At 60.9% G+C, this 27,222-nt stretch overlaps 1 protein-coding gene across 1 annotated transcript in view; it reads left to right on the forward strand.

Annotated features, from left to right (window-relative positions):
* The window catches only part of LOC147087069 (junctional adhesion molecule A-like), a 100,986-nt gene that overhangs the window by 2,670 nt on the left and 71,094 nt on the right, over positions 1 to 27,222 (forward strand). The window contains 5 exon segments of the mRNA XM_085978029.1: positions 4,604 to 4,668; positions 14,899 to 15,012; positions 21,045 to 21,191; positions 24,513 to 24,571; positions 24,573 to 24,716. Of these exon segments, the coding sequence (XP_085834155.1) occupies positions 4,604 to 4,668; positions 14,899 to 15,012; positions 21,045 to 21,191; positions 24,513 to 24,571; positions 24,573 to 24,716 (529 nt within the window).

Raw genomic sequence — 27,222 nt, forward strand, 5'->3', positions numbered from 1 at the left:
TATGCCCTGATATTTTCTACAAGCTGTGAGGAAGTGCATCTCTGTCTCCACCACTCCCTGACTGCAGTGATGAGAGCATATCCTATCCTCTCTTGGTAGCCGGGTCTGCCTGTGTCTACCTTTTTCGATCGCCAGGCTATGTTCACTAAGTCTGTACCTTGTCAAGGTTTTTCTCAGTTTGCTATCCTTTACCCTGGTCAGGTAATCAGCCGTGTTGTATTGTCTGTTTAGGGCCAAGTAGCAATTGAGTTTGCTTTGGGTTTTTGTTGTTTCTGCCCAATATGTCAGATATTTTTCCTTTTGCTTAGTGACGATTGTGTTGGGTCGAATTCTTTGTGTTACGCTGTCACTGTCCTGGGGCTGGTTATTGTTAGTAGTGTTATTAGTTACTTCACTGAGTCCCAGGACTAGTTGACTGAGGGTATTCTTCTTTATGGTCCTCTCTTGGCATTTCAGGGCGTCGTAGTGATAGCATTGGGGGTTGCTCATTTGAAGGTGATTCCAAAATTTGGTGGCACTTTTTTGGATAGTGATTATTAATGGATATTGGCCTAGTTCCGCCCTGCATGCATTGTTTACGGTTTTCCTTTGAGTCCAGAGGATACTTTTACAGAATTCTGCATGTAGGATCTCAATTGGATGTTTGTCCCATTTTGCAAATTCTTGTTGTGTTAGCGGTCCCCACACCTCACTGCCATAGAGTGCAATTGGTTCAATTACTGATTTGAACATTTTTAGCCAAATGCTAATTGGGATTTCTATTTGGATTGATTTTTTAATGGCATAGAAAGCCCTTCTTGCTTTCTCTTTCAGTTCATTCACAGCCAGATGAAAATTTCCCGTACAACTGATTTTTAAGCCCAAGTATGTGTAGTTAGTGGTTTGTTCAATTTTGGTTCCTAGTGTGAAATTTATTTTGGGTCCCTGATGTCTGGATCTTTGCTGGAACACAAGGACTTTGGTTTTTTGGGGATTTATTGTCATGGCCCAAGTCTGGCAGTACGACTCCAGCAGATCCAGGTTCTGCTGTAGACCCTCCTTAGTTGGTGACAGCAGAACCAGGTCATCTGCATAGAGGAGGAATTTAACCTTGGATTCATATAGGGTGAGGCCGGGTGCTGTAGATTGTTCAAGTAGTTTTGCCAATTCATTTATGTAAATATTAAAGAGTGTCGGTGAGATGGGCGAGCCCTGCGTCACCCCCGGCCCCTGTGGGAAGTATTTTGTTTGTTTGTCTCCAATTTTAACTGCACATTTGTTGTTTGTATACATTGATTTAATGACATCGTATGTTTTTCCCCCTACCCCGCTTTCGATAAGTTTCAGGAATAAACTGTCGTGCCAGATGGAATCGAAAGCCTTCTGGAAATCTATAAAGCATGCGTAGATTTTGCTTTTGTTTTGATGAACGTGTTTGTCAATTAGGGTCTGTAGGGTGAAGATATGATCTGATGTTCTATAGTTTGGCAGGAATCCAATTTGGCTTTTACTCAAGACATTGTGCTCCTCAAGGAAGTTTATAAGTCTTTTGTTTATGATTCCCCCACCCCCTCTCTTTCCCCCCCCCCCCTGCCCCCCCCCCCCCCCCACCCTCTCGACGGTTGACCATTTTTCAGCGCTCCCTGAACTCCTGTGTCTGAAGGTCACACATCTGGAATCAGCCTATTCCCAATGCTCCGGTTTACATCTGGTAAACACATTGCACAATTCTGCAGCTGTGACAGAACAAGTCAGAAAGTCCACAGCTCGAGATCCGTCCAGAAAAGCCAGGCCGTGTCACAGTGTAGGAACTGAATGATTCCGAATCTGGAACTCACTGCCGGGAAGGGTGGTCGAGGCAGGAACCCTCACAACATTCAAGAAGCATTTAGATGAGCACTTGAAATGCCACAGCATACAAGGCTACGGACCAAGTGCTGGGAAATGGGATTAGATTAGACAGGGCTTGATGGCCGGCGTGGACACGATGGGCCGAATAGAGCCCCGGGTTAGATACAGAGTAAAGCTCCCTCTACACTGTCCCATCAAACACTCCCAGGGCAGGTACAGCATGGGGTTAGATACAGAGTAAAGCTCCCTCTACACTGTCCCACCAAACACTCCCAGGGCAGGTACAGCACGGTTTAGATACAGAGTAAAGCTCCCTCTACACTGTCCCATCAAACACTCCCAGGGCAGGTACAGCACGGGGTTAGATACAGAGTAAAGCCCCCTCTGCACTGTCCCATCAAACACTCCCAGGGCAGGTACAGCACGGGTTAGATACAGAGTAAAGCTCCCTCTACACTGTCCCATCAAACACTCCCAGGGCAGGTACAGCACGGGGTTAGATACAGAGTAAAGCTCCCTCTACATTGTCCCATCAAACACTCCCAGGGCAGGTACAGCACAGGTTAGATACAGAGTAAAGCTCCCTCTACACTGTCCCATCAAACACTCCCAGGGCAGGTACAGCACGGGGTTAGATACAGAGTAAAGCTCGCTCTACACTGTCCCATCAAACACTCCCGGGGCAGGTACAGCACGAGGTTAGATACAGAGTAAAGCTCGCTCTACACTGTCCCATCAAACACTCCCGGGGCAGGTACAGCATGGGTTAGATACAGAGTAAAGCTCCCTCTACACTGTCCCATCAAACACTCCCAGGGCAGGTACAGCACGGGGTTAGATACAGAGTAAAGCTTCCTCTACACTGCCCCATCAAACACTCCCAGGGCAGGTACAGCACGGGGTTAGATACAGAGTAAAGCTCCCTCTACACTGTCCCATCAAACACTCCCAGGGCAGGTACAGCACGGGTTAGAGACAGAGTAAAGCTCCCTCTACACTGTCCCATCAAACACGCCCAGGGCAGGTACAGCACGGCTTAGATACAGAGTAAAGCTCCCTCTACACTGTCCCATCAAACACTCCCAGGGCAGGTACAGCACGGGTTAGATACAGAGTAAAGCTCCCTCTACACTGTCCCATCAAACACTCCCAGGGCAGGTACAGCACGGCTTAGATACAGAGTAAAGCTCCCTCTACACTGTCCCATCAAACACTCCCAGGGTAGGTACAGCACGGGGTTAGATACAGAGTAAAGCCCCCTCTACACTGTCCCATCAAACACTCCCAGGGCAGGTACAGCACGGGGTTAGATACAGAGTAAAGCTCCCTCTACACTGTCCCATCAAACACTCCCAGGGCAGGTACAGCATGGGGTTAGATACAGAGTAAAGCTCCCTCTACACTGTCCCATCAAACACTCCCAGGACAGGTACAGCACGGGTTAGATACAGAGTAAAGCTCCCTCTACACTGTCCCATCAAACACTCCCAGGGCAGGTGCAGCACAGAGGGACTGAGAGACACCAGTCAGTGTACAGCTATCTCCCCGAGAGAGAGAGAAAGGAGAAACCCAGCACTAAGCTCATGGTCTACAGAGCAGCAGTGATACCCGCCCTGCTGTATGCCTCAGAGACATGGACCATGTACAGCAGGCACCTCAAAGCACTGGAGAGGTACCACCGACACTGCCTCCGCAAGATCCTGCAAATCCATTGGCAGGATAGGCGCACCAACGTCAGTGTTCTTGCTCAGGCCAACATCCCCAGCCTCGAAGCTTTGACCACGCTCGATCGGCTCCGATGGACGGGTCACATTGTCCGCATGCCCGATACAATACTCCCAAAACAAGCGCTCTACTCGGAGCTCCGACACAGCAAGAGAGCCCCAGGTGGGCAGAGGAAACGCTTCAAGGACACCCTCAAAGCCTCCTTGGAAAAAGTGTAACATCCCCATCGACACCTGGGAATCCCTGGCCCAAGACCGCACAAAGTGGAGGAGAAGCATCCGGGAAGGCGCCGAACACCTCGAGTCTCTTCGCCGCGAGCAAGCGGGAAGGCAAGCGCAAGGAGCGCACGTCAACCCAAGCACCCCACCCACCCGCCCCTTCAACCACCGTCTGCCCCACCTGTGACAGAGACTGTAGGTCCCGCATTGGACTCATCAGTCACCTGAGAACTCATGTTTAATGTGGAAGCAAGTCATCCTCGGTTCCGAGGGACTGTCTAAGAAGAGATCTCCCCGAGAGAGAGGGACTGAGAGACACGAGTCAGTGTACAGATATCTCCCTGAGAGAGGGACTGAGAGACACCAGTCAGTGTACAGATATCTCCCTGAGAGAGAGGGACTGAGAGACACCAGTCAGTGTACAGATATTTCCCTGAGAGAGAGGGACTGAGAGACACCAGTCAGTGTACAGATATCTCCCTGAGAGAGTGGGACTGAGAGACACCAGTCAGTGCACAGATATCTCCCTGAGAGAGAGGGACTGAGAGACACCAGTCAGTGTACAGATATCTCCCTGAGAGAGGGGGACTGAGAGACACCAGTCAGTGTACAGATATCTCCCTGAGAGAGAGGGACTGAGAGACACCAGTCAGTGTACAGATATCTCCCTGAGAGAGAGGGACTGAGAGACACCAGTCAGTGTACAGATATCTCCCTGAGAGAGAGGGACTGAGAGACACCAGTCAGTGTACAGATATCTCCCTGAGAGAGAGGGACTGAGAGACACCAGTTGATTGCCACACATCCTTAATTTGTTGTTTTCTCCACAGGACTGGTGATCCGAGCTACTCCGTGACGACCAGCACTCCAAAGGTTGTAGTCCGGGACGGCGCAGGTATGGATGATCGGGCCAAGGGAAGAGATGAGGTTTGGGAATGGCTGTCCGGGTGTTGAACTGTGGTGCTCTGTGGGAGGGAGCTAGCGCGCCTTGGGAATGATCCGGGACGAGCGGGAAAGGGCCCGGTTGACTGCAATTCGGGTTGGTCATGGCGTCCCCCGGGGACAGTTTGAGGAAGCTCCCGCTTGCGACAGCCTATTCTGCCCCCTCACCAAGACCAAGTGTTTCCAGCTCTCCAACATCTCCCTTGCCTCAGCTCGGCCGCTGCTGAAACCCTCGTCCATTCCTTTGTCCCCTCCAGACTTGACTATTCCAACGCACTCCTGGCCGGCCTCCCACGTTCCACCCTACGTAAACTTGAGGTCATCCAACCCTCTGCTGCTCCGTGTCCGAACTCGCACCGAGTCCCGTTCGCCCATCACCCCCCCCCGTGCTCGCTGACCCACATTGGCTCCCAGTCCAGCAACGCCTCGATTTCAAAATTCGCATCCTCGTGTTCAAATCTCTCCATGGGCTCCTCGCCCCCTCCCTTTCTCTGTAACCTCCTCCAGCCCCTACACCCCTCCCCATCTCTGTAACCTCCTCCAGCCCCGACACCCCTCCCCATCTCTCTAACCTCCTCCAGCCCCCTACACCCCTCCCCATCTCTGTAACCTCCTCCAGCCCTACACCCCTCCACATCTCTGTAACCTCCTCCAGCCCCTACACCCCTCCCCATCTCTGTAACCTCCTCCAGCCCCGACACCCCTCCCTATCTCTGTAACCTCCTCCAGCCCCGACACCCCTCCCTATCTCTGTAACCTCCTCCAGCCCCTACACCCCTCCCCATCTCTGTAACCTCCTCCAGCCCCGACACCCCTCCCATCTCTCTAACCTCCTCCAGCCCCTACAACCCTCCTATCTCTGTAACCTCCTCCAGCCTCTACACCCCTCCCTATCTCTGTAATCTCCTCCAGTTCCTACACCCCTCCCTATCTCTGTAACATCCTCCAGCCCCTACACCCCTCCCTATCTCCGTAACCTCCTCCAGTCCCCTACACCCCTCCCTATCTCTGTAACCTCCTCCAGCCCCTACACCCCTCCCTATCTCTGTAACCTCCTCCAGCCCCTACACCCCTCGCTATCTCTGTAACCTCCTCCAGTCCCAACACCCCTCCCTATCTCTGTAACCTCCTCCAGCCCCTACACCCCTCCCTATCTCTGTAACATCCTCCAGTCCCAACACCCCTCCCTATCTCTGTAACCTCCTCCAGCCCCGACAACCCTCCCTATCTCTGTAACCTCCTCCAGCCCCCGACAAGCCTCCTTATCTCTGTAACCTCCTCCAGCCCCTACAACCCTCCCGATCTCTGTAACCTCCTCCAGCCCCTACACCCTCCCTATCTCTGTAAACCTCCTCCAGCCCCTACACCCCTCCCTATCTCTGTAACCTCCTCCAGCCCCAACTCCCCTCCCTATCTCTGTAACCTCCTCCAGCCCCTACAACCCTCCCAATCTCTGTAACCTTCTCCAGCCCCTACACCCCTTCCTATTTCTGTAACCTCCTCCAGGCCCCAACACCCCCTCCCTATCTCTGTAACCTCCTCCAGTTCCTACACCCCTCCCTATCTCTGTAACCTCCTCCAGCCCCTACAACCCTCCCTATCTCCGTAACCTCCTCCAGCCCCCAACAAGCCGCCCTAGCTCTGTAACCTCCTCCAGCCCCTACAACCCTCCCTATCAACCTCCTCCAGCCCCTACACCCTCCCTATCTCTGTAACCTCCTCCAGCCCCTACACCCCTCCCGATCTCTGTAACCTCCTCCAGCCCCTACAACCCTCCCAATCTCTGTAACCTTCTCCAGCCCCTACACCCCTTCCTATTTCTGTAACCTCCTCCAGCCCCTACACCCCTCCCTATCTCTGTAACCTCCTCCAGCCCCTACAACCCTCCCTATCTCTGTAACCTCCTCCAGCCCCTACGACCCTCCCTATCTCTGTAACCTCCTCCAGCCCCTACACCCCTCCCTATCTCTAACCTCCACCAGCCCCTACTCCCCTCCCTATCTCTGTAACCTCCTCCAGCCCCTACAACCCTCCCTATCTCTGTAACCTCCTCCAGCCCCTACTCCCCTCCCTATCTCTGTAACCTCCTCCAGTCCCTACACCCCTCCCTATCTCTGTAACCTCCTCCAGCCCCTACACCCCTCCCTATCTCTGTAACCTCCTCCAGCCCCTACACCCCTCGCTATCTCTGTAACCTCCTCCAGTCCCAACACCCCTCCCTATCTCTGTAACCTCCTCCAGCCCCTACACCCCTCCCTATCTCTGTAACATCCTCCAGTCCCAACACCCCTCCCTATCTCTGTAACCTCCTCCAGCCCCTACAACCCTCCCTATCTCTGTAACCTCCTCCAGCCCCCGACAAGCCTCCTTATCTCTGTAACCTCCTCCAGCCCCGACAACCCTCCCTATCTCTGTAACCTCCTCCAGCCCCTACACCCTCCCTATCTCTGTAACCTCCTCCAGCCCCTACACCCCTCCCTATCTCTGTAACCTCCTCCAGCCCCTACAACCCTCCCAATCTCTGTAACCTTCTCCAGCCCCTACACCACTTCCTATTTCTGTAACCTCCTCCAGCCCCTACACCCCTCCCTATCTCTGTAACCTCCGCCAGCCCTACACCCCTCCCCATCTCTGCAACCTCCTCCAGCCCCTACACCCCTCCCTATCTCTGTAACCTCCTCCAGCCCCTACACCCCTCCCTATCTCTGTAACATCCTCCAGTCCCAACACCCCTCCCTATCTCTGTAACCTCCACCAGCCCCAACTCCCCTCCCAATCTCTGTAACCTCCTCCAGCCCCTACACCCCTCCCTATCTCTGTAATCTCCTCCAGTTCCTACACCCCTCCCTATCTCTGTAACCTCCTCCAGCCACTACACCCCTCCCTATCTCTGTAACCTCCTCCAGCCCCTACAACCCTCCCTATCTCCGTAACCTCCTCCAGCCCCCTACAAGCCGCCCTAGCTCTGTAACCTCCTCCAGCCCCTACAACCCCTCCCTAGCTCTGTAACCTCCTCCAGCCCCTACAACCCTCCCTATCTCTGTAACCTCCTCCAGCCCCTACACCCTCCCTATCTCTGTAACCTCCTCCAGCCCCTACACCCCTCCCTATTTCTGTAACCTCCTCCAGCCCCTACAACCCTCCCTATCTCTGTAACCTCCTCCAGCCCCTACGACCCTCCCTGTCTCTGTAACCTCCTCCAGCCCCTACACCCCTCCCTATCTCTGTAACCTCCTCCAGCACTACAAACCTCCCTATCTCTGTAACCACCTCCAGTCCCTACAACCCTCCCTATCTCTGCAACCTCCTCCAGCCCCTACACCCCTTCCTATCTCTGTAACCTCCTCCAGTCCCTACACCCCTCCCTATCTCTGTAACCTCCTCCAGCCCCTACACCCCTCCCTACCTCTGTAACCTCCTCCAGCCCCTACACCCCTCCCTATCTCTGTAACCTTCTCCAGCCCCGACACCACTCCCTATCTCTGTAACCTCCTCCAGCCCCTACACCCCTCCTTATCTCTGTAACCTTCTCCAGCCCCTACACCCCTCCCTATCTCTGTAACCTCCTCCAGCCCTACAATCCTCCCTATCTCTGTAACCTCCTCCAGCCCCTATACCACTCCCTATCTCTGTAACCTCCTCCAGCCCTACACCCCTCCCTATCTCTGTAACCTCCTCCAGCCCTACAACCCTCCCTATCCCTGTAACCTCCTCCAGCCCCTATACCACTCCCTATCTCTGTAACCTCCTCCAGCCCCTACACCTCTCCCTATCTCTGTAACATCCTCCAGTCCCAACACCCCTCCCTATCTCTGTAACCTCCTCCAGCCCCTACAACCCTCCCTATCTCTGTAACCTCCTCCAGCCCCCTACAAGCCTCCTTATTTCTGTAACCTCCTCCAGCCCCTACAACCCCTCCCTAGCTCTGTAACCTCCTCCAACCCTCCCTATCTCTGTAACCTCCTCCAGCCCCTACACCCTCCCTATCTCTGTAACCTCCTCCAGCCCCGACACCCCTCCCTATCTCTGTAACCTCCTCCAGCCCCTACAACCCTCCCAATCTCTGTAACCTTCTCCAGCCCCTACACCCCTTCCTATTTCTGTAACCTCCTCCAGCCCCTACACCCCTCCCTATCTCTGTAACCTCCGCCAGCCCTACACCCCTCCCCATCTCTGCAACCTCCTCCAGCCCCTACACCCCTCCCTATCTCTGTAACCTCCTCCAGCCCCTACACCCCTCCCTATCTCTGTAACATCCTCCAGTCCCAACACCCCTCCCTATCTCTGTAACCTCCTCCAGCCCCTACACCCCTCCCTATCTCTGTAACCTCCTCAAGCCCCTACAACCCTCCCTATCTCTGTAACCTCCTCCAGCCCCCTACAAGCCTCCCTATCTCTGTAACCTCCTCCAGCCCCTACACCCCTCCCTATCTCTGTAATCTCCTCCAGTTCCTACACCCATCCCTATCTCTGTAACCTCCTCCAGCCCCTACACCCCTCCCTATCTCTGTAACCTCCTCCAGCCCCTACAACCCTCCCTATCTCCGTAACCTCCTCCAGCCCCCTACAAGCCGCCCCAGCTCTGTAACCTCCTCCAGCCCCTACACCCCTTCCTATTTCTGTAACCTCCTCCAGCCCCTACACCCCTCCCTATCTCTGTAACCTCCTCCAGCCCCTACAACCCTCCCTATCTCTGTAACCTCCTCCAGCCCCTACTCCCCTCCCTATCTCTGTAACCTCCTCCAGCCCCTACAACCCTCCCTATCTCTGTAACCTCCTCCAGCCCCTACACCCCTCCCTATCTCTGTAACCTCCTCCAGCCCTACAACCCTCCCTATCTCTGTAACCTCCTCCAGCCCCTACACCCCTTCCTATCTCTGTAACCTCCTCCAGTCCCTACAACCCTCCCTATCTCTGTAACCTCCTCCAGCCCCTACACCCCTCCCAATCTCTGTAACCTCCTCCAGCCCCGACAACCCTCTCTATCTCTGTAACCTCCTCCAGCCCGTACAACCCTCCCTATCTCTGTAACCTCCTCCAGCCCCTACAACCCTCCGAGGTCTCTGCGCTCCTCCAATTCTGGCCTCTTGAGCATCCCCCGATTGCCATTGCTTCACCATTGGTGGCCGTGCCTGGGCCCCGAGCTCTAGATTTCCGTCCCTAAACCTCTCCGCCTCTCTCGCCTCCTTTAACACGCTTCTTAAAACCGACCTCTTTCACCAACCTTTTGCCCCTCCGACAGCATGGCGCTCCCTCAGTACTGCCCCTCCGACAGTGCGGCGCTCCCTCAGCACCGCCCCTCCGACAGTGCGGCGCTCCCTCAGCACCGCCCCTCCGAGAGTGCGGCGCTCCCTCAGCACTGCCCCTCCGACAGTGCGGCGCTCCCTCAGCACTGCCCCTCCGACAGTGCGGCGCTCCCTCAGTACTGCCCCTCCGACAGTGCGGCACTCCCTCAGTACCGCCCCTCCGACAGCGCGGCGCTACCTCAGTACCGCCCCTCCGACAGTGCGGCGCTCCCTCAGCACTGCCCCTCCGACAGTGCGGCGCTCCCTCAGCACTGCCCCTCCGACAGTGCGGCGCTCCCTCAGTACTGCCCCTCCGACAGTGCGGCGCTTTCTCAGTACTGCCCCTCCGACAGTGCGGCGCTCCCTCAGCACTGCCCCTCCGACAGTGCAGCGCTCCCTCAGTACCGCCCCTCCGACAGTGCGGCGCTCCCTCAGTACCGCCCCTCCGACAGCGCGGAGCTCCCTCAGCACTGCCCCTCCGACAGCGCGGCGCTCCCTCAGCACTGCCCCTCTGACAGCGCGGCGCTCCCTCAGTACCGCCCCTCCGACAGTGCGGCGCTCCCTCAGTACCGCCCCTCCGACAGCGCGGCGCTCCCTCAGTACCGCCCCTCCGACAGCGCGGCGCTCCCTCAGCACTGCCCCACCGACAGTGCGGCGCTCCCTCAGTACAGCCCCTCCGACAGTGCGGCGCTCCCTCAGTACTGCCCCTCCGACAGCGCGGCGCTCCCTCAGCACTGCCCCTCCGACAGTGCGGCGCTCCCTCAGCACTGCCCCTCCGACAGTGCGGCGCTCCCTCAGCACTGCCCCTCCGACAGTGCGGCGCTCCCTCAGCACTGCCCCTCCGACAGTGCGGCGCTCCCTCAGCACTGCCCCTCCGACAGCGCGGCGCTCCCTCAGTACCGCCCCTCCGACAGCGCGGCGCTCCCTCAGCACTGCCCCACCGACAGTGCGGCGCTCCCTCAGTACAGCCCCTCCGACAGTGCGGCGCTCCCTCAGTACTGCCCCTCCGACAGCGCGGCGCTCCCTCAGCACTGCCCCTCCGACAGTGCGGCGCTCCCTCAGCACTGCCCCTCCGACAGTGCGGCGCTCCCTCAGCACTGCCCCTCCGACAGTGCGGCGCTCCCTCAGCACTGCCCCTCCGACAGTGCGGTGCTCCCTCAGTACCGCCCCTCCGACAGTGCGGCGCTCCCTCAGGAACGCCCCTCCGACAGTGCGGCGCTCCCTCAATACTGCCCCTCCGACAGTGCGGCGCTCCCTCGGGGCGGCCCTGTGACAGAGAAGAGAGTAGAAATAAACGGGTCACTTTCGGGTTGGCAGGCTGTAACTAGTTGGGTGCCGCAAGGATCAATGCTTGGGCCTCAGCTCGTCACAATCTATATTCATGACTTAGATGAAGGGACCGATTGTAATGTCGGTACAAAGCTCGGTGGGACAGTCAGCTGTGAGGCGAACACAGTGTCTGCAAAGGGACATCGATAGACTTAAGTGAGTGGGCAGTAAGGTGCCAGATGGTGTATAATGTGGAGAAATGTGAAGTTATCCACTTCGGCAGGACAAATGGAAAAGCAGAGTATTTTTTAAATGGTGTGAGATTGGGAAATGTTGTTGTTTAGGGGGACCTGGGTGTCCTTGTACACCAATCACAAAGTTAACATGCAGGTAAGGAAAACAAGAGGCCTTTATTACAAGAGGTTTTGAGTATAAGAGTAAAGATGTCTTGCTGCAATTATATAGGTCCCCAGTGAGACCGCACCTGGAATACTGCGTACAGTTTTGGTGTCCATACTTAAGAAAGGACATACTTGCTCTCGAGTCAGTACAAAGAAGGTTCACTCGGTTAATCCCGGGGATGAGGGGATGGACGTATGAGGAGAGGTTGAGTAGATTGGGACTCTACTCATTGGAGTTCAGAAGAATGAGAGGCGATCTTATTGAAACATATAAGATTGTGAAGGGGTTGGATCGGGTGGATGCGGGGAAGATGTTCTCGATAATGGGTAAAACTAGAACTAGGGGGCATAGTCTTAGAATAAGGGGCTGCTCTTTCAAAACTGAGATGAGGAGGAACTACTTCACTCAGAGGGTGGTAGGTCCATGGAATATGCTGCCCCAAAAAGCTGTAGAAGCTACATCATTACATAAATTTAAAACAGAAATAGACAGTTTCCTAGAAGTAAAGGGAATTAAGGGTTACGGGGAGCGGGCAGGAATTTGGACACGAGTCTAGGTTCGGATCGGTCGTGGCCCTGTGGGTAGCGGAGCGGGCCCAGGGGCCGTGTAGCCTGATCCTGCTCCTATTTCGTGTGTCTAATTCTGTTAGATTCAGGAGATGGTTCTGTGATAGTGGATTGGCGGTTAGGATCAGATCAGCCATGATCTTATTGAATGGCGGAGCAGGCTCGAGGGGCCGATTGGCCTACTCCTGCTCTTATTTCTTAGGTTCTTATGATATACTTGCCAGAGAGGGCGTGCAACAAAGGTTCACCAGACGGGTTCCTGGGATGGCAGGAGTGTCATATGGGGGGGTTGTCCTATGAGTAGACTAGGCCTATATTCCCTGGAGTTTCGAAGATGAGAGATGATCTCATTGGAACATACAAGATCCTTACAGGGCTGGACAGGGTAGATGCAGGGAAGATATTTCCCTCTGGCTGGGGAGTCTAGAACCAGGGGTCACAGACTCAGAAATAGGGGTCGGCCATTTAGGACTGAGATGAGGAGGAATTTCTTCACTCGGAGGGTGTTGAATAGAAACATAGAAGATAGGCGCAGGAGGTGGCCATTCGGCCCCTCGAGCCTGCTCCGCCATTCAATGCGATCATGGCTGATCATCCAAATTCAGTCCCTGCTTTCTCCCCATATCCCTTGATCCCTTTAGCCTTAAGAAATATATCCAACTCCTTCTTGAATATATATTTAATGAATTGGCCTCAACTGCCTTCTGTGGTAGAGAATTCCACAGGTTCACCACTCTCTGGGTGAAGAAATTCCTCCTCATCTCAGTCCTAAATGGCTTACCCCTTATCCTTAGACTGTGACCCGTGGTTCTGGACTCCCCGACCATCGGGAACATCCTTCCTGCATCTAGTCTGTCCAGTCCTGCCAGAATTTTATAAGTTTCAATGAGATCCCCTCTCATTCTTCCAAACTCCAGCGAGTATAAGCCCAATCGACCCAATCTCTCCTCCAGCCCCTACAACCTTCCTTATCTCTGTCACCTCCTCCAGCCCTGACAACCCTCCCTATCTCTGTAACCTCCTCCAGCCCCTACAACCCTCCCTATCTCTGTAACCTCCTCCATCCCCTACAACCCTCCCTATCTCTGTAACCTCCTCCAGCCCCTACACCCCTCCCTATCTCTGTAACCTCCTCCAGCCCTACAACCCTCCCTATCTCTGTAACCTCCTCCAGCCCCGACACCCCTCCCTATCTCTGTAACCTCCTCCAGCCCCTACAACCCTCCCTATCTCTGTAACCTCCTCCAGCCCCTACACCTCTCCCTATCTCTGTAACCTCCGCCAGCCCCTACAGCCCTCCCTATCTCTGTAACCTCCTCCAGCCCCTACAACCTTCCCTATCTCTGTAACCTCCTTCAGCCCCCTACAACACTCCCTATCTCTGTAACTTCCTCCAGCCCCTACAACCCCTCCCTATCTCTGTAACCTCCTCCAGCCCCTACACCCCTCCCTATCTCTGTAACCTCCTCCAGCCCCTACTACCCCTCCCTATCTCTGTAACCTCCTCCAGCCCCTACAACCCCCCTATCTCTGTAACCTCCTCCAGCCCCTACACCCCTCCCTATCTCTGTAACCTCCTCCATCCCCTACAACCCTCCCTATCTCTGTAACCTCCTCCAGCCCCTACACCCCTCCCTATCTCTGTAACCTCCTCCAGCCCCTACACCCCTCCCTATCTCTGTAACCTCCTCGAGCCCCTCCTAATCTCTGTAACCTCCTCCAGCCCCTACACCCCTCCCTATCTCTGTAACCTCCTCCAGCCCCTCCTACCCCTCCCTATCTCTGTAACCTCCTCCATCCCCTACAACCCTCCCCATCCTGTGAATCAATAAATGACAAATCAAGCAGCTGTCATTACACGACCATGACCACAAGATGTCAGTTAACCCAACGCTTCACGTTCAAATATAGAACGACAATTTGTCCATTTCTGCTGGGCCCCTTGCAGCCCTAGTTAGAACACATTTGGGCCACTTCCGAAATTTGCAGATGACATGAAACTTGGCCGTGCTGCAAACAGTGAGGAAGATAGTACATGAGCGCAAAAGAAATAGGAGCAGCATTCGGCCCCTCGAGCCTGCTCCGCCATTCAATGAGATCATGGCTGATCATCCAAATTCAGTACCCGGTCCCTGCTTTCTCCCCATATCCCTTGATCCCTTTAGCCTTAAGAAATATATCCAACTCCTTCTTGAATATATTTAATAAATTGGCCTCCACTGCCTTCTGTGGTAGAGAATTCCACAGGTTCACCACTCTCTGGGTGAAGAAATTCCTCCTCATCTCAGTCCTAAATGGCTTACCCCTTATCCTTAGACTGTGACCCCTGGTTCTGGACTACCCCGACCGTCGGGAACATCCTTCCTGCATCCAGTCTGTCTAGTCCTGTTAGAATTTTCTACCCCAGAGGGCTGTGGAGGCTCAGTCGTTTTGAGTACATTGAAGGCTGAGATCGAGATGTTTTTGGACTATCGGGAAATCAAGTGATAGGGAAGCGGAGTTGAGGTCGATGATCAGCCATGATCTTGGTAAATGGCGGAGCAGGCTCGAGGGGCTGAATGGCCGACTCCTGCTCCTATTTCTGATGTCCTTAGGTTCTTAGACGTGGCCTTTGAGGTAGCACTCCTGAACTTTAACCCCTCCTGTTCCTTTGACCCCCAGCTGCTGACCTTTATTGTGATTATTCGGCGGCTTTTGATAACCCGCGGGTCGAGTGGAAGTTTAAAAACCTGCAGGGGACACTTGCGTTGGTCTATTACAACAAGGAAGTGATAGGTGAGTGGGATTCCTCCCAAACTGTGATCTCCTCACCTCCCAAACTGTGATCTCCTCACCCCCCAAACTGTGATCTCCTCACCCCCCCAAACTGTGATCTCCTCACCTCCCAAACTGTGATCTCCTCACCCCCCAAACTGTGATCTCCTCACCTCCCAAACTGTGATCTCCTCACCTCCCAAACTGTGATCTCCTCGCCCCCCAAACTGTGATCTCCTCACCTCCCAAACTGTGATCTCCTCACCCCCCCAAACTGTGATCTCCTCACCCCCCAAACTGTGATCTCCTCGCCCCCCAAACTGTGATCTCCTCACCCCCCCCAAACTGTGATCTCCTCACCCCCCAAACTGTGATCTCCTCACCTCCCAAACTGTGATCTCCTCACCTCCCAAACTGTGATCTCCTCACCTCCCCAAACTGTGATCTCCTCACCCCCCAAACTGTGATCTCCTCACCCCACAAACTGTGATCTCCTCACCCCCCCAAACTGTGATCTCCTCACCTCCCAAACTGTGATCTCCTCACCCCCCAAACTGTGATCTCCTCACCTCCCAAATTGTGATCTCACCCCCCAAACTGTGATCTCCTCACCTCCCCAAACTGTGATCTCCTCGCCCCCCAAACTGTGATCTCCTCGCCCCCCAAACTGTGATCTCCTCGCCCCCCAAACTGTGATCTCCTCACGCCCCAAACTGTGATCTCCTCGCCCCCCCGAACTGTGATCTCCTCGCCCCCCCGAACTGTGATCTCCTCGCCCCCCCGAACTGTGATCTCCTCGCCCCCCCGAACTGTGATCTCCTCGCCCCCCCGAACTGTGATCTCCTCGCCCCCCCGAACTGTGATCTCCTCGCCCCCCCGAACTGTGATCTCCTCGCCCCCCCGAACTGTGATCTCCTCGCCCCCCCGAACTGTGATCTCCTCGCCCCCCCGAACTGTGATCTCCTCGCCCCCCCGAACTGTGATCTCCTCGCCCCCCCGAACTGTGATCTCCTCGCCCCCCCGAACTGTGATCTCCTCGCCCCCCCGAACTGTGATCTCCTCGCCCCCCCGAACTGTGATCTCCTCGCCCCCCCGAACTGTGATCTCCTCGCCCCCCCGAACTGTGATCTCCTCGCCCCCCCGAACTGTGATCTCCTCGCCCCCCCGAACTGTGATCTCCTCGCCCCCCCCGAACTGTGATCTCCTCGCCCCCCCGAACTGTGATCTCCTCGCCCCCCCGAACTGTGATCTCCTCGCCCCCCCCGAACTGTGATCTCCTCGCCCCCCCCGAACTGTGATCTCCTCGCCCCCCCGAACTGTGATCTCCTCGCCCCCCCGAACTGTGATCTCCTCGCCCCCCCGAACTGTGATCTCCTCGCCCCCCCGAACTGTGATCTCCTCGCCCCCCCGAACTGTGATCTCCTCGCCCCCCCGAACTGTGATCTCCTCGCCCCCCCGAACTGTGATCTCCTCGCCCCCCCGAACTGTGATCTCCTCGCCCCCCCGAACTGTGATCTCCTCGCCCCCCCGAACTGTGATCTCCTCGCCCCCCCGAACTGTGATCTCCTCGCCCCCCCGAACTGTGATCTCCTCGCCCCCCCGAACTGTGATCTCCTCGCCCCCCCGAACTGTGATCTCCTCGCCCCCCCGAACTGTGATCTCCTCGCCCCCCCGAACTGTGATCTCCTCGCCCCCCCGAACTGTGATCTCCTCGCCCCCCCGAACTGTGATCTCCTCGCCCCCCCGAACTGTGATCTCCTCGCCCCCCCGAACTGTGATCTCCTCGCCCCCCCGAACTGTGATCTCCTCGCCCCCCCGAACTGTGATCTCCTCGCCCCCCCGAACTGTGATCTCCTCGCCCCCCCGAACTGTGATCTCCTCGCCCCCCCGAACTGTGATCTCCTCGCCCCCCCGAACTGTGATCTCCTCGCCCCCCCGAACTGTGATCTCCTCGCCCCCCCGAACTGTGATCTCCTCGCCCCCCCGAACTGTGATCTCCTCGCCCCCCCGAACTGTGATCTCCTCGCCCCCCCGAACTGTGATCTCCTCGCCCCCCCGAACTGTGATCTCCTCGCCCCCCCGAACTGTGATCTCCTCGCCCCCCCGAACTGTGATCTCCTCGCCCCCCCGAACTGTGATCTCCTCGCCCCCCCGAACTGTGATCTCCTCGCCCCCCCGAACTGTGATCTCCTCGCCCCCCCGAACTGTGATCTCCTCGCCCCCCCGAACTGTGATCTCCTCGCCCCCCCCGAACTGTGATCTCCTCGCCCCCCCGAACTGTGATCTCCTCGCCCCCCCGAACTGTGATCTCCTCGCCCCCCCGAACTGTGATCTCCTCGCCCCCCCGAACTGTGATCTCCTCGCCCCCCCGAACTGTGATCTCCTCGCCCCCCCGAACTGTGATCTCCTCGCCCCCCCGAACTGTGATCTCCTCGCCCCCCCGAACTGTGATCTCCTCGCCCCCCCGAACTGTGATCTCCTCGCCCCCCCGAACTGTGATCTCCTCGCCCCCCCGAACTGTGATCTCCTCGCCCCCCCGAACTGTGATCTCCTCGCCCCCCCGAACTGTGATCTCCTCGCCCCCCCGAACTGTGATCTCCTCGCCCCCCCGAACTGTGATCTCCTCGCCCCCCCGAACTGTGATCTCCTCGCCCCCCCGAACTGTGATCTCCTCGCCCCCCCGAACTGTGATCTCCTCGCCCCCCCGAACTGTGATCTCCTCGCCCCCCCGAACTGTGATCTCCTCGCCCCCCCGAACTGTGATCTCCTCGCCCCCCCGAACTGTGATCTCCTCGCCCCCCCCGAACTGTGATCTCCTCGCCCCCCCGAACTGTGATCTCCTCGCCCCCCCGAACTGTGATCTCCTCGCCCCCCCGAACTGTGATCTCCTCGCCCCCCCGAACTGTGATCTCCTCGCCCCCCCGAACTGTGGTCTCCTCGCCCCCCCGAACTGTGGTCTCCTCGCCCCCCCGAACTGTGGTCTCCTCGCCCCCCCGAACTGTGGTCTCCTCGCCCCCCCGAACTGTGGTCTCCTCGCCCCCCCGAACTGTGGTCTCCTCGCCCCCCCGAACTGTGGTCTCCTCGCCCCCCCGAACTGTGGTCTCCTCGCCCCCCCGAACTGTGGTCTCCTCGCCCCCCCGAACTGTGGTCTCCTCGCCCCCCCGAACTGTGGTCTCCTCGCCCCCCCGAACTGTGGTCTCCTCGCCCCCCCGAACTGTGGTCTCCTCGCCCCCCCGAACTGTGGTCTCCTCGCCCCCCCGAACTGTGGTCTCCTCGCCCCCCCGAACTGTGGTCTCCTCGCCCCCCCGAACTGTGGTCTCCTCGCCCCCCCGAACTGTGGTCTCCTCGCCCCCCCGAACTGTGGTCTCCTCGCCCCCCCGAACTGTGGTCTCCTCGCCCCCCCGAACTGTGGTCTCCTCGCCCCCCCGAACTGTGGTCTCCTCGCCCCCCCGAACTGTGGTCTCCTCGCCCCCCCGAACTGTGGTCTCCTCGCCCCCCCGAACTGTGGTCTCCTCGCCCCCCCGAACTGTGGTCTCCTCGCCCCCCCGAACTGTGGTCTCCTCGCCCCCCCGAACTGTGGTCTCCTCGCCCCCCCGAACTGTGGTCTCCTCGCCCCCCCGAACTGTGGTCTCCTCGCCCCCCCGAACTGTGGTCTCCTCGCCCCCCCGAACTGTGGTCTCCTCGCCCCCCCCGAACTGTGGTCTCCTCGCCCCCCCCGAACTGTGGTCTCCTCGCCCCCCCCGAACTGTGGTCTCCTCGCCCCCCCCGAACTGTGGTCTCCTCGCCCCCCCCGAACTGTGGTCTCCTCGCCCCCCCCGAACTGTGGTCTCCTCGCCCCCCCCGAACTGTGGTCTCCTCGCCCCCCCCGAACTGTGGTCTCCTCGCCCCCCCCGAACTGTGGTCTCCTCGCCCCCCCCGAACTGTGGTCTCCTCGCCCCCCCCGAACTGTGGTCTCCTCGCCCCCCCCGAACTGTGGTCTCCTCGCCCCCCCCGAACTGTGGTCTCCTCGCCCCCCCCGAACTGTGGTCTCCTCGCCCCCCCCGAACTGTGGTCTCCTCGCCCCCCCCGAACTGTGGTCTCCTCGCCCCCCCCGAACTGTGGTCTCCTCGCCCCCCCCGAACTGTGGTCTCCTCGCCCCCCCCGAACTGTGGTCTCCTCGCCCCCCCCGAACTGTGGTCTCCTCGCCCCCCCCGAACTGTGGTCTCCTCGCCCCCCCCGAACTGTGGTCTCCTCGCCCCCCCCGAACTGTGGTCTCCTCGCCCCCCCCGAACTGTGGTCTCCTCGCCCCCCCCGAACTGTGGTCTCCTCGCCCCCCCCGAACTGTGGTCTCCTCGCCCCCCCCGAACTGTGGTCTCCTCGCCCCCCCCGAACTGTGGTCTCCTCGCCCCCCCCGAACTGTGGTCTCCTCGCCCCCCCCGAACTGTGGTCTCCTCGCCCCCCCCGAACTGTGGTCTCCTCGCCCCCCCCGAACTGTGGTCTCCTCGCCCCCCCCGAACTGTGGTCTCCTCGCCCCCCCCGAACTGTGGTCTCCTCGCCCCCCCCGAACTGTGGTCTCCTCGCCCCCCCCGAACTGTGGTCTCCTCGCCCCCCCCGAACTGTGGTCTCCTCGCCCCCCCCGAACTGTGGTCTCCTCGCCCCCCCCGAACTGTGGTCTCCTCGCCCCCCCCGAACTGTGGTCTCCTCGCCCCCCCCGAACTGTGGTCTCCTCGCCCCCCCCGAACTGTGGTCTCCTCGCCCCCCCCGAACTGTGGTCTCCTCGCCCCCCCCGAACTGTGGTCTCCTCGCCCCCCCCGAACTGTGGTCTCCTCGCCCCCCCCGAACTGTGGTCTCCTCGCCCCCCCCGAACTGTGGTCTCCTCGCCCCCCCCGAACTGTGGTCTCCTCGCCCCCCCCGAACTGTGGTCTCCTCGCCCCCCCCGAACTGTGGTCTCCTCGCCCCCCCCGAACTGTGGTCTCCTCGCCCCCCCCGAACTGTGGTCTCCTCGCCCCCCCCGAACTGTGGTCTCCTCGCCCCCCCCGAACTGTGGTCTCCTCGCCCCCCCCGAACTGTGGTCTCCTCGCCCCCCCCGAACTGTGGTCTCCTCGCCCCCCCCGAACTGTGGTCTCCTCGCCCCCCCCGAACTGTGGTCTCCTCGCCCCCCCCGAACTGTGGTCTCCTCGCCCCCCCCGAACTGTGGTCTCCTCGCCCCCCCCGAACTGTGGTCTCCTCGCCCCCCCCGAACTGTGGTCTCCTCGCCCCCCCCGAACTGTGGTCTCCTCGCCCCCCCCGAACTGTGGTCTCCTCGCCCCCCCCGAACTGTGGTCTCCTCGCCCCCCCCGAACTGTGGTCTCCTCGCCCCCCCCGAACTGTGGTCTCCTCGCCCCCCCCGAACTGTGGTCTCCTCGCCCCCCCCGAACTGTGGTCTCCTCGCCCCCCCCGAACTGTGGTCTCCTCGCCCCCCCGAACTGCGGTCTCCTCGCCCCCCCCGAACTGCGGTCTCCTCGCCCCCCCCGAACTGCGGTCTCCTCGCCCCCCCCGAACTGCGGTCTCCTCGCCCCCCCCGAACTGCGGTCTCCTCGCCCCCCCCGAACTGCGGTCTCCTCGCCCCCCCCGAACTGCGGTCTCCTCGCCCCCCCCGAACTGCGGTCTCCTCGCCCCCCCCGAACTGCGGTCTCCTCGCCCCCCCCGAACTGCGGTCTCCTCGCCCCCCCCGAACTGCGGTCTCCTCGCCCCCCCCGAACTGCGGTCTCCTCGCCCCCCCCGAACTGCGGTCTCCTCGCCCCCCCCGAACTGCGGTCTCCTCGCCCCCCCCGAACTGCGGTCTCCTCGCCCCCCCCGAACTGCGGTCTCCTCGCCCCCCCCGAACTGCGGTCTCCTCGCCCCCCCCGAACTGCGGTCTCCTCGCCCCCCCCGAACTGCGGTCTCCTCGCCCCCCCCCGAACTGCGGTCTCCTCGCCCCCCCCCGAACTGCGGTCTCCTCGCCCCCCCCGGCCCGGCACTGCGGCCTCCTCTCGCACCCCCCCTCCCACCCCCGCCGTGGCACTGATCTCTCTCTCTCTCTCTCTCTCTCTCAGACAGGTACAAGGACAGAGTCGATGTCTCGCAGAAAGCTCTTCAATTCAAGAGCACTGTCCCCACTGACAGCGGAGAGTATTCGTGCGAGGTCACTTCTTTCGATGGATCTAAAACCGGAGCTGCCAAGATCAACCTGGTGGTGCAGGGTAGGTGGGAGGGCCGAGGGGGGGCGTGGGGGTTACTGGGGCTGGGGGAGGAGAGACGGGAGAGCAGCGGAGGGGAGGGAGGGAGAGTGACGAGGGGACGGAGGGGAGGGTGGGAGAGTGACGAGGGGACGGAGGGGATGGGACGGAGGGGATGGGACGGAGGGGATGGGACGGAGGGGATGGGACGGAGGGGATGGGACGGAGGGGATGGGACGGAGGGGATGGGACGGAGGGGATGGGACGGAGGGGATGGGACGGAGGGGATGGGACGGAGGGGATGGGACGGAGGGGATGGGACGGGGGGGATGGGACGGGGGGGAGGGGACGGGGGGGAGGGGACGGGGGGGAGGGGACGGGGGGGAGGGGACGGAGGGGAGGGGACGGAGGGGAGGGGACGGAGGGGAGGGGACGGAGGGGAGGGGACGGAGGGGAGGGGACGGAGGGGAGGGGACGGAGGGGAGGGGACGGAGGAGGGAAGGAGGGGGGACGGGGAGGGGGGGGGGAGGGACGGAGGGGAGGGGGGGACGGAGGAGGGGGAGGGAGGGACGGAGGGCGATGGAGGGACGGAGCGGGAGGGACGGACGGAGGAGGGGGGGAGGGGAGGGAGGGACGGAGGGGGGGAGGGAGGGGGGGGAGGGACGGAGGGGGGGGAGGGAGGGACGGAGAAGGGGGGGGACGGAGGGGGAGGGAGGGAGGGACAGGGAGGGACGGACGGAGGGAGGGGGAGGGAGGGACGGACGGAGGGGGAGGGAGGGACGGAGGGGGGAGGGAGGGAGGGGGGGGGGAGGGACGGAGGGGAGGGGGGGACGGAGGAGGGGGGGACGGAGGGGGGGGAGGGACGGAGGGGGAGGGAGGGAGGGACGGAGGGGGATGGAGGGACGGAGCGGGAGGGAGGGACGGAGGGGGGGTGAGGGAGGGACGGAGGGAGGGGAGGGAGGGAGGGGGGGAGGGGGAGGGGGACGGAGGGATGGAGGGACGGAGGGGGAGGGAGGGACGGAGGGAGGGAGGGACGGAGGGGGGGGGAGGGAGGGGGAGGGAGGGACGGAGGGGGGACGGGGGGAGGGAGGGGGAGGGACGGAGGGGAGGGGGGGGGAGGAGGGACGGGAGGGGGGGACGGAAGGGAGGGGCGGGAGGGGGAGGGAGGGACGGAGGGAGGGGGACGGAGGGGGAGGGAGGGACGGACGGAGGGGGGAGGGAGGGACGGACGGAGGGGGAGGGAGGGAGGGAAGGACGGAGGGGGAGGGAGGGAGGGAAGGACGGAGGGGGAGGGAAGGACGGAGAGGGAGGGAGGGAGGGAAGGACGGAGGGGGGGGAGGGACGGAGGGGGGGGAGGGACGGAGGGGGAGGGAGGGACGGAGGGGGAGGGAGGGACGGAGGGGGAGGGAGGGGGACGGAGGGAGGGACGGGGGGGGGAGGGAGCGAGGGAGGGACGGAGGGAGGGGGAGGGACGGGAGGGGAGGGGAGGGACGGGGGGAGGGAGGGACGGAGGGGGAGGGAGGGACGGACGGGGGGGAGGGAGGAGGGAGAGGGGGCGGAGGGAGGGAGAGGGGGCGGAGGGAGGGAGAGGGGGCGGAGGGACTGAGGGGAGGGAGAGGGGGCGGGAGGGGATGGAGGGAGAGGGGGACTGAGGGGAGGGAGAGGGGGACGGGGGCAGGGACGGAGGGAGGGAGGGACGGAGGGTGTGGAGGGGGAGGGACGCGGGGTGGAGGGGGAGGGGAGGGAGGGAGAGGGACGGGGAGGGAGGGAGAGGGACGGAGGGGAGGGAGGGAGAGGGACAGGGCGGGGGGGAGAGGGACGGAGGGACGGAGGAGGGGGAGGGATGGGAGGGGGGATGGAGGGACGGAAGGGGGGAGGGAGGGGGTGGTGGGAGGGAGGGGGGGCCGGGGGGAGGGAGGGACGGGGGGGACAGAGGGGAGGGGGGGTGAGGGGGAGGGGGGGAGGGAGGGACGGAGGGGTGAGGGTGGGACGGAGGGGAGAGGGGGAGGGAGGGAGAGAGGGACGGAGGGGGGAGTGAGAGGGGGCGGAGGGGAGAGAGGGACGGAGGGGTAGGGAGGGAGAGAGGCACGGAGGGGAGGGAGACGGAGGGGAGGGAGACGGAGGGGAGGGAGGGAGAGGGGGGAGGGAGGGAGGGAGAGGTGGAGGGAGGGGGGGTAGCGAGGGAGAGGGGGACGGAGGGAGGGAGGGAGAGGGGGACTGAGGGGAGGGGGGGACGGGGGCAGGGACGGAGGGATGTGAGCGACGGAGGGTGGGAGGGACGGAGGGGAGGGGAGGGAGGGAGAGCGACGGAGGAGGGAGAGAGGGAAGGACGGAGGGGGGGAGGGATGGAGGGACGGAGGGGGTGGCGAGGGGTGTGAGTGGGTGGAGGGAGGGGGGGACGGAGGAGAGAGGGAGGAGGAGGGGAGGGATGGAGGTGGGGGAGGGACGGAGGTGGCGGAGGGAGGCAGGGGAGGGGACCAGGGGAGGGACGGAGGGAAGGACGGACGGAGGGGGGAGGGAGGGAGGGTCGGAGGGGTGGGGGGCAGGGGGGATGGATGGGGGGAGGGGAAGTGAGTGAGAGGGACGGTGGGGAGGGAGGGAGAGAGAGAGAGGGACGGAGGGAGGGGGACGGAGGGGAGGGGGAGGGAGGGGGACGGGGGAGGGAGGGACGGGGGGAGGGGGAGGGAGAGGGGGAGGGGAGAGGGAGGGAGGGGGACGAGGGGACGGGGGGAGGGGGGAGGGGAGAGGGAGGGAGGGGGACGAGGGACGGGGGGAGGGGGAGGGAGAGGGGGAGGGAGGGAGGGGGGAGGGAGAGGGGGACGGAGGGGGGGAGGGAGAGGGGGACGGAGGGAGAGGGGGACGGAGGGAGGGGGACGGAGCGGGGGAGGGAGAGACGGAGGGAGGGAGGGACGGAGGGGGAGAGGGACGACGGTGGGGAGGGAGAGAGAGGGACGAGGGAGAGAGGGAAGGAGCGGGGGGAAGGAGGGAGAGCGGGAATGAGGGGGAGGAATGGAGGGTGGAGGGACGGTGGGAGGGAGGGAGAGGGACGGAGGGGGGATGGAGAGGGACGGTGGGTGGGGGGGGGACCTGGGGGTGGGGGGGTGGGGGGGGGGGGGGGACTGCGGGTGGGGGGGGGTGGGGGGTTGGGGGGGGGACCTGGGGGTGGGGGGGGGTGGCGAGGGGGAGGGGGAGAGGTAGAGCGAAGGGAGAACCTTCGAGGATTATCAGGGACTGGGTGGGATCTAACTCCGAGCCAATGAATACTCGGGTTCTTTGATGTACTGTATGTGACCAGATCCCTTTCCTTGCCTTGTTCATGTGTTGTGTCTCTCTCTTTCTCCACAGTCCCCCCGGCGATCCCACAGGCCATGGTCCCGACATCGGTCAGCACCGGGTCCTCGGTGGAAACTGACGTGTATGGAGACACAAGGCTACCCCCGTTCCACCTACAAGTGGTACCGCAACAAGGTCCTGATGCCGGGAAGCCCCAAGGGCAGTCCCACCTTTGCAAATTCTTCCTACATCCTGGATCCCAAGACTGGCGTTCTGGTGAGTTCTCTCGCCGGTGAGCGACTTGAAGGTGGCTAGGGTGGCGTTAACGGATTGGGGAGAAGGCGGGTGGGTGGGGTTGAGGGATTGGGGAGAAGGTGGGTAGGTGGGTTGAGGGATTGGGGAGAACGTGGGTAGCTGGGGTTGAGGGATTGGGGAGAAGGTGGGTAGGTGGGGTTGGGGGATTGGGGAGAAGGTGGGGTTGAGGGATTGGGAGAAGGCGGGTGGGTGGGGTTGAGGGATTGGGAGAAGGTGGGTAGGTGAGGTTGAGGGATTGGGGAGAACGTGGGGAGCTGGGGTTGAGGGATTGGGGAGAAGGTGGGGTAGGTGGGGTTGAGGGATTGGGGAGAAGGTGGGTAGGTGGGGTTAAGGGATTGGGGAGAAGGCGGGTAGGTGGGGTTGGGGGATTGGGGAGAAGGTGGGGTTGAGGGATTGGGGAGAAGGCGGGTGGGTGGGGTTGAGGGATTGGGGAGAAGGTGGGTAGGTGGGGTTGAGGGATTGGGGAGAACGTGGGTAGCTGGGGTTGAGGGATTGGGAGAAGGTGGGTAGGTGGGGTTGGGGGATTGGGGAGAAGGTGGGGTTGAGGGATTGGGGAGAAGGCGGGTGGGTGGGGTTGAGGGATTGGGGAGAAGGTGGGTAGGTGGGGTTCAGGGATTGGGGAGAACGTGGGTAGCTGGGGTTGAGGGATTGGGGAGAAGGTGGGTAGGTGGGGTTGAGGGATTGGGGAGAAGGTGGGTCGGTGGGGTTGAGGGATTGAGGAGAAGGTGGGTAGGTGGGGTTAAGGGATTGGGGAGAAGGTGGGTGGGTGGGGTTGAGGGATTGGGGAGAAGGTGGGTAGGTGGGGTTGAGGGATTGGGGAGAAGGTGGGTAGGTGGGGTTGAGGGATTGGGGAGAAGGTGGGTGGGTGGGTTGAGGGATTGGGGAGAAGGTGGGTAGGTGGGGTTGAGGGATTGGGGAGAAGGTGTGTAGGTGGGGTTGAGGGATTGGGGAGAAGGTGGGTGTGTGGGGTTGTGGGATTGGGGAGAAGGTGGGAGGGTGGGGGTTGAGGGATTGGGGAGAAGGTGGAGTGGGTGGGATTGGGGGGTAGGTGGGGTCGAGGAATTGGGGAGAAGGGTGGGTCGGTGGGGTTAAGGGATTGGGGAGAAGGTGGGTAGGTGGGGTTGAGGGATTGGGGAGAAGGTGGGTGGGGTTGAGGGATTGGGGAGAAGGGTGGGTGAGTGGGGTTGAGGGATTGGGGAGAAGGTGGGTAGGTGGGTTGAGGGATTGGGAGAAGGTGGGTGGGTGGGGTCGAGGGATTGGAGAGAAGGTGGGGTTGAGGGATTGGGGAGAAGGTGGGGTCGAGGGATTGGGGAGAAGGTGGGTAGGTGGGGTTGAGGAATTGGGGAGAAGGGTGGGTAGGTGGGGTTGGGGGATTGGGGAGAGGGTGGGTGGGATTGGGGAGAAGGTGGGTAGGTGGGGTTGAGTGATTGGGGAGAAGGTGGGTACGTGGGGTCGAGGAATTGGGGAGAAGGTGGGTCGGTGGGGTCGAGGGATTGGGGAGAAGGTGGGTAGGTGGGGCTGAGGAATTGGGGAGAAGGTGGGGAGGTGGGGTTGGGGGATTGGGGAGAAGGTGGGTAGGTGGGGTTGAGGGATTGGGAGAAGGTTGGTGGGTGGGGTTGAGGGATTGGGGAGAATGTGGGTAGGTGGGGTTGAGGGATTGGGGAGAAGGTGGGTGGGGGATGGGGGATTGGGGAGAAGGTGGGGTTGAGGGATTGGGGATTGGGTGGGTGGCATTGAGGGATTGGGGAGAAGGTGGGTAGGTGGGGTTAAGGGATGGGGAGAAGGTGGGTGGTTGGGGTTGAGGGATTGGGGAGAAGGTGGGTGGGGTTGAGGGATTGGGGATAAGGTGGGTAGGTGGGTTGAGGGATTGGGGAGAAGGTGGGTGGGTGGGGTTGAGGGATTGGGGAGAAGGTGGGTAGGTGGGTTTGAGGGATTGGGGAGGTGGTGTGTAGGTGGGGTTGAGAGATTGGGGAGAAGGTGGGTGGGGTTGGGGGATTGGGGAGAAGGTGGGTGGGTGGGGTTGGGGGATTGGGAGAAGGTGGGTAGGTGGGGTCGAGGAATTGGGGAGAAGGTGGGTCGGTGGGGTTGAGGGATTGGGGAGAAGGTGGGTAGGTGGGGGTTGAGGGATTGGGGAGAAGGTGGGTCTGGTGGGGTTAACGGATTGAGGAGAAGGTGGGTAGGTGGTGTTGAGGGATTGGGTGAGGAAGGTGGGTAGGTGGGGTTGAGGGATTGGGGGAGAAGGTGGGTGGGTGGTGTTGAGGGATGGGGAGAAGGTGGGTGAGTGGGGTGAGGATTGGGGAGAAGGTGGGTAGGTGGGGTTGAGGGATTGGGAGAAGGGGGTCGAGGGATTGGGGAGAAGGTGGGTAGGTGGGGGTTGAGGAATTGGGGAGAAGGTGGGATTGGGGAGAGGGGTGGGTGGGATTGGGGAGAAGGTGGGGTAGGTTCGGTTGAGGGATTGGGGAGAAGG

Source organism: Somniosus microcephalus, unplaced genomic scaffold, assembly GCF_052327205.1.
Source record: "Somniosus microcephalus isolate GS21.2 unplaced genomic scaffold, FLI_Smic_1.0 unresolved_chr6, whole genome shotgun sequence".
NCBI classification, from domain to species: Eukaryota; Metazoa; Chordata; class Chondrichthyes; order Squaliformes; family Somniosidae; genus Somniosus; species Somniosus microcephalus.